This window comes from Hypomesus transpacificus, chromosome 10, assembly GCF_021917145.1.
Source record: "Hypomesus transpacificus isolate Combined female chromosome 10, fHypTra1, whole genome shotgun sequence".
NCBI classification, from domain to species: Eukaryota; Metazoa; Chordata; class Actinopteri; order Osmeriformes; family Osmeridae; genus Hypomesus; species Hypomesus transpacificus.
Window position 1 is genome coordinate 11,858,389 of NC_061069.1, and position 10,286 is coordinate 11,868,674.

General features: G+C 45.2%; 1 protein-coding gene and 1 long non-coding RNA gene across 2 annotated transcripts; one reads left to right on the plus strand and one right to left on the minus strand.

The window, feature by feature from the left end:
* The first annotated feature begins 121 nt into the window (after window positions 1-121).
* mcm6l (MCM6 minichromosome maintenance deficient 6, like) lies at window positions 122-9,191 on the plus strand. The gene is made up of 17 exons (XM_047027729.1): window positions 122-216; window positions 334-480; window positions 718-828; window positions 1,003-1,252; window positions 1,770-1,935; window positions 2,734-2,879; window positions 3,196-3,346; window positions 3,769-3,910; window positions 4,063-4,204; window positions 5,499-5,606; window positions 5,776-5,931; window positions 6,396-6,524; window positions 6,746-6,904; window positions 7,213-7,327; window positions 7,527-7,742; window positions 8,078-8,217; window positions 9,069-9,191. Exons 1-17 carry the CDS (start codon window positions 122-124, stop codon window positions 9,189-9,191), a joined length of 2,496 nt encoding a protein of 831 aa, XP_046883685.1.
* Window positions 7,248-10,275, minus strand: LOC124472725. Its single transcript, XR_006956650.1, has 3 exons — window positions 10,010-10,275; window positions 8,059-8,124; window positions 7,248-7,753 (listed from the first exon to the last, which is right to left on the minus strand). It is a non-coding gene; the product is annotated as an uncharacterized LOC124472725 (long non-coding RNA).
* Between the last annotated feature and the right edge of the window lie 11 nt (window positions 10,276-10,286).

Below are 10,286 nucleotides of genomic sequence, written 5' to 3' on the forward strand. Positions count from 1 at the left end.
GGGTTTAGTAATCACTCGAGGGTGACTGCTTATGTGACAGGTGTGCAATCATACCTGGTAGGCGATTTTTGCAACAGGAGGTAAACCGCTCACTGTGGAAACAGTGGTCTGATGTTAAGTGATGGAACCCTCGGTTGAGAACAGCGGATCGGGAGTGCAAGTGAAAGACGGCCTCGCGGAGAAATGTCAAAAATTATTTCTCGAATTCCTGGAAGAGTAAGTTGTCGAAAAGAGTTAAACGGGGAACTCTTAAGACCATTAAACAACTCGCCGTAGCCTGTTGTAGCCAAACCACTGCGCAGAACAGCAGAAGTGTACAATTCTTTCGCACAGGTTTCAGAATCCAAACGGCGAGCTTCTGTATGTACCTGACGCTGAGGAGCTGATTCGGCCTGAAAGGAACACGCTGGTCGTTAACTTCACCAACATCGAGCACTTCAACCAACAGCTGGCCACCACCATTCAGGAGGATTATTATCGGTTAGTATGATTAGGTCTAGCGTGTAAACGACATCCTGGCCTTAGATTTATGGATATCTGATATTTCTTTTAAGCACAACCTGCCCTATTGCATTTGCAAATTGCCATCAATTTGTTGGGGGGATTAGTGTCTACAATATATGAAGCTGACCCCAATGATTCCCAGGTTGCGCAATATGTTTTATTATTTATTATCACTTTGAAATGAACACCTTTTTAACGTCTTTTATTCCCCAGAGTTTATCCATACCTGTGCAGAGCCGTACGCCACTTTGCTCGAGATCATGGCAACATCCCACCCAGCAAAGAGTTTTATGTGGCCTTCTCAGATTTCCCCTTCAAACAGAAGTAAGGCCTACAGTATTGCACTCAGCCCACTGTTATTGTTAGCGCTATTTGTCAGTAATGCAGTATTATCGTGTAGGCTACGAAGTTGTCAGTTCAGGTGTGCGCATAGTAGCATGATGAAGTCGGCCTCTAAAGGGATCTCCTCATCCTCCTATCCTCACTGCTTTCACTCAGGATCCGAGAGCTCTCCTCGGCCCGTATCGGAACCCTCCTCCGGATTAGCGGTCAGGTGGTGCGCACCCACCCAGTCCACCCTGAGCTGGTGAGCGGTACCTTCCGTTGTCTGGACTGCCAGTCAGTCGTCAAAGACGTGGAGCAGCAGTTCAAGTATACACAACCGTCAATCTGCAAGAACCCTGTTTGCTCCAACCGTATGAGGTTTATGTTGGACACAAACAAGTCTCGGTTTGTGGACTTCCAGAAGGTACATTTACTTTTATACTTTTACGTTTATTCATTTAGCAGATGTTTTATCTATAACTAGCATTCATTGTACATCCAGACATATCTAAAGTGACATACAAATGGACGGTGCATAGAGAATACCACAGAAGATCAAGGATCAGAAGTACATAGTTCTAACAGTTTATTGATGGTAGAACTATGTACTTCTGGACTAAGACCTTTGCACAACACCGTGTATTGTACCCCTATTTATATGATGTCCCTTAAAATTGCCTCTATGTTGATTCATATGATTTCATGTCTGTTAACTCCCTCTCTCCGGTGGCTCTCCCTGTGTGTGTAACCCCACCTGCCCCCTCCCGCCCCCTCCCACCCCCTCCTGCCCATCCTGCCCCCTCCCGCCCCCACCCGCCCCCACCCGCCCCCACCCGCCCCCTCCCGCCCCCTCCTGCCCCCACCCGCCCCATCCTGCCCCTCTCGCCCCCTCCTGCCCCATCCTACCCCCACCCGCCCCCTCCTGCCCCTCCTGCCCTCAGGTGCGTATCCAGGAGACCCAGGCGGAGCTGCCCCGGGGCAGCATCCCCCGCAGTGTGGAGGTGGTCCTGAGGGCTGAGGCTGTGGAGAGTGCCCAGGCCGGAGACCGCTGTGACTTCGCAGGCACTCTCATCGTCGTCCCTGACGTCTCTGTTCTCGCCATCGCAGGTCACTGGTCAACATTTACAACCTTTAGTTTCTCCCAGGTCGCCGCATGGCGCTCATTGTTCCAGTCATGATGTGTTTTGCACCTGTGTAATTGTGTCAAATTAGAGATCACCTGGTCGGATGGAGTATTTCATTCTTGAGTATTCAAACCACTTAATTGATATACGGGGCACATGTAGAATCTTTATCCAGACCACACATTTGACACCCACCAGTAACAGGCCAGTAGCTATGGAGGCAAATCAGGGACATCATGTTTTGAATTTGAAAAGGCATTGAGGACTTGATATTGAAATTTAAACACCAGCAAATGTTTTGGTTTTGAATTCACTTCTTTAAAATAGAAATGTACATTTATTTCAAGGTAAAAAATTAAACAAAAATCTGATCCCAAAATTCAAGGTTCAGAAATTCAGGTTGCTCAAATTATACAGTAAAATTCCGATTCCAAAAATACATAAATTCGAAGGGTGAAATTCAGATCCCAAATATTTGAACCAAAAATATTGCAACATCCGGGATACGTTCGACTGGACCTCTCTACTCAGACCCCAGGCTGTGATTGTATGATCTGCATGTATGACTGCCTACAGCAACACCTGAATGAGAGGGGCCTTCCAAAATTTCAATTTTAGAGGTGAATGGAAAACCAACAAATTCAGTGGCTTTAAAATTAATATGAAGTATTCAATGCCTTTTTGAAATTCAAAACATGTCACTGATTTGCTTCCAAAGACCAGGCCCTACCCTGCTCTTGCTGTGTGAGAGAAACCAGTGTCCATCCTCCACTCTCCCCAGGCACCAGGTCAGAAACCAGCAGCAGAGTGACCGGGAGAGAGGGCTTCCAGGCGGAGGGCATCCAGGGTCTGAAGGCTCTGGGGGTCCGCGATCTGTCCTACAAACTGGCCTTCCTGGCCTGCTACGTGGCCCCCACAAACCCCAGGGTCTGTCCATGGTTCCCTCATGCAGGGCCCCAGCCCACAGCTCATATTAAGCCCAGGAGATTGTCCACATTAGTTAACAGTTTTTATCCAAAGTACAGCTTTAGTTCAGCTTTTATCCAAAGTAATGTGCAAATCCTGCACACAAAACATGTACAAGAGGTTAACAGGTGCTCAAAGTGCGCAGTTCTAACAGTATTGCAGTGGTTGGTGCCAGCCACCGAACAGAAACAGCCGTGTTTGTTTTGGTGAGATGCAGTTATGAAGTGGGTGTAAGGCCATGCCCTCTGACCCCATGACCTCTGACCCCTTGACCCAGTTCGGGGGGAAAGAGCTACGACAGGAGGACCAGACAGCGGAGAGCGTCAAGAACCAGATGACCGTCCAGGAGTGGGAGAAGGTGTTTGAGATGAGCCAGGACAAGAACCTCTACCACAACCTCTGCAGCAGCCTCTTTCCCACCATCCACGGTCAGTCAGCCTCCCCCACAGCACCCACCCTGCTACCCCCTCACTTTCCACCTCCCCCACACCACCCACCCTGCTACCCCCTCACTCTCCACCTCCCCCACACCACCCACCCTGCTACCCCCTCACTCTCCACCTCCCCCACAGCACCCACCCTGCTACCCCCTCACTCTCCACCTCCCCCACAGCACCCACCCTGCTACCCCCTCACTCTCCACCTCCCCCACAGCACCCACCCTGCTACTCCCTCACTCTCCACCTCCCCACCACCTCCTCACCCCCCGCTCCCTCACCCACCACCACTGTCTGTCCCCAGCCGTAACAGAGAACCGTTTTAGTTTTATCAGTGTTAATGAAACATGTATGTTGGGAAGGGTTTTGAAGCTCCTCCTCCTCATGGCGTGTGTGTGTGTGTGTGATTCCAGGTAACGACGAGATCAAGCGCGGCATCCTCCTGATGCTCTTTGGCGGCGTCGGCAAGACGACCATGGAGGGCACGTCTCTGAGGGGGGACGTGAACGTGTGCATTGTGGGAGACCCCAGCACCTCCAAGAGCCAGTTCCTCAAGTACTGCTCCACCCACAGGACCCCACACACCACCACACAACCACATTCATATTGTGAACGACTGGATCGGTGTTGCTACTATGCTGAAGGTTACATTATTGTATATACCTGTGAAGATGGAATGTGTGTGTGTGTCCCGTCGTACCCCTCAGGCACGTGGAGGACTTTGCCCCCCGGGCGGTGTACACCAGTGGGAAGGGCAGCAGTGCCGCTGGACTGACTGCCGCTGTGGTCAGAGACGAGGAGTCCCATGAGTTTGTCATCGAGGCGGGAGCCCTCATGCTGGCCGACAACGTAAGACGGGTCACTGACCTGTAGGCTGGCCTTGGTGCTCAACGCCACATGTGTGTTCTGTGTTTAGTTCCCACTCCATGTATTTGATATCAGAGGTTCAGCAGGTCACCACATGGAAAGATTATTTTTGTACTGCTACTGTATGCAAAATAACACTATATATATTTATTTATTTTTTTTTATTTTTTTGAAAAATGTATTTATTGAGTTTTAATTTTTTTGGCAAAAGAAAAGAAAAAAACACCAAAAACAGACTTAATAGAATAAAATAAAATAGTACAATGTAAAGTATAAATAACAATACATATATAAAAATAATATACATATACGCATACATGGATACCGACATATTACATTATGAGAAAAAGTATGTAAATGTACGCATACACATACACCCATATATAAATGCTTAGATAAATAATAAGTTAACAGAAATATTACATTTTAAAAAGGATATTCAAATGAAAATAAAGAAAAAAGAAAAAAGAAAAAAAAAAGTAGGTACATTATAATGCATTTATTATCCTCTGCGGGTACTACATAACCTCAAAAGCAGAAGTTGTACTTATCCCTCCTCCACTTCATCGAGCATCTGAGAGAGATCATTGTCCCTGATGTAGTTAATGAATGGGCCCCATATTACTTTAAACTTCTCTTGTTCGTCCCTGAGTGTATAAGTAATTTTTTCTAGAGGCAGACATAATGACATTTCTTTGAACCATTGTCTAATACTTGGTCTCCCATTGCTTTTCCATGTTAATGCAATCAATCTTTTGGCCTGTAATAGGCAAATGTTTACAAAATTCTGTTTTCCACTACTTATATTATGTTTCTTTGGATAGATGCCTAGAATAAAAAGTTAAGGTTCTATTATTATTTGGATTGATAGAATGTCCTGAATTATCTTTCCAACTTCATTCCAGAATTCAATTATTCTCGGGCACTTCCATATACAATGAATAAGTGTTCCCTTGTCGTCCCCACATCTTGTGCACAAATCTGGAATATTGGGATTAAATTTGTTTAGTTTTTCTGGTGTAATATATACTCTCATTAACCAGTTGTATTGCAGCAATTTTAACCTTGTATTGGCAGTTTGAGACTGAGCATTCTTGCATGCAACAATCCACTCTTCATTGGTAATTTCCCTTTGTAGATCACCTTCCCATGAATTTAGTTTAGAATCTGATGATAATACTATATATTTACTATACTACTTTATAAGTAGAGCTGAAACTCTTATCTAGGAATAATTTGGGTCTGACACCGCGTGTTTGTGTGCACCGTGTCCCAGGGAGTGTGTTGTATAGATGAGTTTGATAAGATGGATCTGAAGGACCAGGTGGCAATTCATGAAGCAATGGAGCAGCAGACTATCTCCATCACCAAGGCTGGAGTGAAGGTACTGTGTACACACACACACACACACACACACACACACACACATGCACCCCTCATATAGCTACAGGCTTATTTATTTACAGTTTGCAATGGTTCTGTCACTCTACATTATACTGTGACTGTTCTAAAGCTCGTTTCCCTGTTTGTGAACCTCACCTGTGTGTTGTCAGGCAACGTTGAATGCCCGCACCTCCATCCTGGCTGCTGCCAACCCTATCGACGGCAGGTACAACCGCTCCAAGTCCCTCAAACAGAATGTCAACATGTCCGCCCCCATCATGTCCCGCTTCGATCTCTTCTTCATCCTGGTGGACGAGTGTAACGAGGTGCTCTCACTGTTAGGGATGCTCCACCGGGTTACCGTATACCCAATGTTTACCGGTTAAAAGGCTCCTATCGGTTAATGTGTGGCCAACTTGGCCACAATGTCGCTAGATTTAGCAACTTTTCACCTTCCTATTGAAGTAAATCAGTGACTTAATGTTTTGAATGTTTACGATACTTTAATATTGAAATTTTAACACCACTGAATTTGTTGCTTTTAATTCCCCTCTTTTAAATTGAAATACTAATGTAAAAATAATATTCAGATCCAAAAATTCAAGGTTCGGAAATGTAGGTAGCTTAAATTCTAACAGTAAAATTCAGATCCCCAAAATAAAAAATACAAAAACAAATAAAAAAACATTCAAGTTTCATTAATTCAAATGGAACAAAATTCAGGCTGCTCAAATTTAAAATATGATTTCTGTTATTTTTAATGGTGAATTGTGTGTGTGTGTGTGTCCAGGTGACGGACTATGCCATCGCCAGGCGCATCGTTGACCTCCACTGCAGGAACATAGAGTCGGTGCAGAGAGTATACGAAACTGACGAGATCCAGAGATACATCCTGTTCGCTCGGCAGTTCCAGCCTAAGGTCAGGACCTCCAGCAACACACCACTTACGCCCTGCTAACTCAACTGCAGTGTTTCCGGGACAACCGAAAATTATTAGTGAGGGCGTAGTTGTATTCACCTGGTTATGCATCACGCTGATCTGTAGACAACTTGTCGGCACAAACTTTTATCTTAGTTATTGTGTATGGATAAAAGATGATCTTTGTGGACCTGTGTGTGTGTTTGACCTCTGACCCCCAGATTACCCATGAGGCCAAGGAGTTTGTGGTGGACCAATACAAGCGTCTACGCCAGAGGGACGCCGGGAGCTCCAAGTCATCCTGGCGAATCACAGTCCGCCAGCTGGAGAGCATGCTCAGACTGTCAGAAGCCATGGCACGCCTCTACTGCTCCGACGAGGTGTCTCCCTCACGCCCCTACGCTTTCATATGTTTTATATTTAGCAGACGCTCTTATCCAGAGCGACTTACAGGAAGTACAGGGACATTCCCACCGTGGCATGTAGGGTGAAGTGCCTTGCCCAAGGACGCAACGTCATTTGGCCAGGAATCGAACCAGAAACCTTTGGATTACAAGCCCAATTCCCTAACCGCTCAGCCACCTGACTTTCACCGTCACTCCTGTTCAGACCGGTCTAAACCAGTTCATAGCTTTTGATAGAAAAGTTCTGATGGTTAGAAAAACATATCTGTTGCTCTCCTTCTCAGGTGCACCCCAAGCATGTGAAGGAGGCGTTCCGTCTGTTGAATAAGTCCATCATCCGGGTGGACTCTCCCGACATCAGCTTTGACCAGGACCAGCCGGACTCACAGGACATCACTGGTCAGACACTGTGCTAACGGACACTTACAACTACCTCTGTGGTTCATAGCATCAAGTAGTGCACTCGCCTCTCTATACAGTGTTGGGTGTATATATCGTATTGACTCGAAATACAATATATTCAGACATCTGTAATTAAATATACTATATAGAGATTGTGTTCTGTAGACTGCCCCTTCCCACCCTGAACGTGTTTTAGATCACGACATGCTGGGGGCAGAGTCACAGGGAACCAATGGGACCAGTGGAACCGAGGGGACCAATGGTCACCCTGGAAAGGCTGTGGATGTAGACCAGCAGCCAATCCGGTCAGAGAAGAGCGTTGCCGCCGCCCAGCCGGCTTTCAAGATGACCTTCTCCGAGTACAGAAGAATCTCCAACCTCCTGGTCCTCCACATGCAGAAGTTTGAAGACAGTAAGACACATCTGAAAGAGTATAGTCCTGTCAAAGACACTTGTCATCGGATATCTCAGTAGAATTTCTTTCAAACGTTTTCATTAGAGCATATTGATGTGTTCATGAACATGCCCATGTATCTATATAAAGTACACACAAGTATATACCTCAGGCGAATCATATCGTTCTCATAATCAAATGACCAAGGCATGGAATTCAGATGTAATTTTTTTTAATTGATTATTTAATTGAAGGGTTTGGGGTTAATTCATTTTCACTTGGTTTGTTTATGGACCAAAATTGACATTCCCCTCTGGCTTCAACAAAGAAATACCTGTGTGTCTGCCTGGCAGTGGATGAGGAGGGCTCTCTGAGGAAGAGCGAGCTGATCAACTGGTACCTGCAGGAGATGGAGGGAGAGATTGATACTGAGGCAGAGCTCATAGCCAAGAAGAGCCTGATTGAGAAGGTTCTTCACCGGCTCATCCACTATGTAGGTCATCCCTCTCCTCTCATCCACTACATAGGTCATCCCTCTCCTCTCATCCACTACGTAGGTCATCCACTACGTAGGTCATCCCTCTCCTCTCATCCACTACGTAGGTCATCCCTCTCCTCTCATCCACTACGTAGGTCATCCACTACGTAGGTCATCCCTCTCCTCTCATCCACTACGTAGGTCATCCCTCTCCTCTCATCCACTACGTAGGTCATCCACTACGTAGGTCATCCCTCTCCTCTCATCCACTACGTAGGTCATCCCTCTCCTCTCATCCACTACGTAGGTCATCCACTACGTAGGTCATCCCTCTCCTCTCATCCACTACGTAGGTCATCCCTCTCCTCTCATCCACTACGTAGGTCATCCACTACGTAGGTCATCCCTCTCCTCTCATCCACTACGTAGGTCATCCCTCTCCTCTCATCCACTACGTAGGTCATCCCTCTCCCCTCATCCACTACGTAGGTCATCCCTCTACCCTCATCCACTACGTAGGTCATCCCTCTCCTCTCATCCACTACGTAGGTCATCCCTCTCCCCTCATCCACTACGTAGGTCATCCCTCTCCTCTCATCCACTACATAGGTCATCCCTCTCCTCTCAGGACAGAGCACTGACAACGGCTCAGTGAGTAGATAAGCAGGAGGCAAATGAAAACATTTGGAAACTTACAACTTTGTATAATTTGTTTAGCCGGAATGATTTTTTTCTTAAATAGATTTACAAATAGGGCTTGTTGTAGGTGGAGCAAATGATTAATTCGGCAGGCATTAACAGTGACTGAACATATGCTGAAATACTAGTTCCAGATACAACATTGAGAACATCTTTTTAAATTGCAGGATCACATCATAATTGAGTTGACCAAGACAGGCCTGAAGCAGGTTAGGGGAGAGGGGGAGGAGCCTAGGACAGAAGAGGACTCCTTACTAGTGGTCAACCCCAACTACCTGCTGGATGACTAGTACTGACTTCTCTATCTCCTGTCTAGCTGTGTTGCTATTGGTGTGTGCTGTGGTGTGTGTAAAAAAAGGCATGCGGTATTTGTGTGAACAGTTGGAAACGTGTTCGTATTGTATCCCATTCTAATACAATTGAATAAATTATTTTTGCCGTATTTTGAGTGAAAGTTTGTCACTAGATGGCGCCCTTTTTACTGTCATCGCGTCACTAACGCTGAGCTTCAGATCTATGTCACTGGGACTACTTGGGGACAATTCTGGGGGCAAAAGGTTTCAGGCGGAGCACGAGCCCTTGCGTGACAACTAACGTGACAAAGTTGTGCGTGCCTTTCTTATTTAGAACCATTTGTTGTATGTAATGATGGTACATTTTGAGAAGGCATAATGTAGCTTAATTCTCCCCTTTTCTTAGAATTAATTAAACCAAATTTAATTTAGTCTTTTTAGGCCGAGTTACGGCTATATTTATTGCTAATAAATAACTAAATTGTTAATATTTTAATTATATTTACAATTTAACTATAAGATTAAATCACAATAAAATCAGCAAATTTAATTGATTTTTATATTTTAACATGCAATACCTATAGGCTACTTACTGTTAAATAACAAACATTTTGGCTCTGAAAACGGATGTAATACATGCAAAACGGCATAAATAATAAGTTCATTGATTACAATTTCACACATTAAAGGCTATAGATTACGGACGGGATTAGTTGTTCTATTTCACATTAGGTGATGAATACAGCAATAGCATTTCATTGACAGTCTTTCGCCATTCGGCCATTTCTGAAATGAAAAACAAATGAGCAACTCACCCAAAGCAGTTAGCCTACAACTGGTTGGAAATATTTAATAAAAAATCCCATAAACCGTCATCCACAGTAAATACTATCTGAACACGCAGTCTGTGCTCGGGGGTATGACCCAAAAATAACGAATGAAGTCCATCCCCCTCAAATTCGATTCTCCGCCCTTGTGTCCAATTGATTCACGGTATTTTCAAATTCGTTATATATATGCATCTAGCGCAAAATGTAAGCAAGTTGTATTGTACGGAGACCGTTACATGAGAGCTCCTTCTTCCTCGCGCTT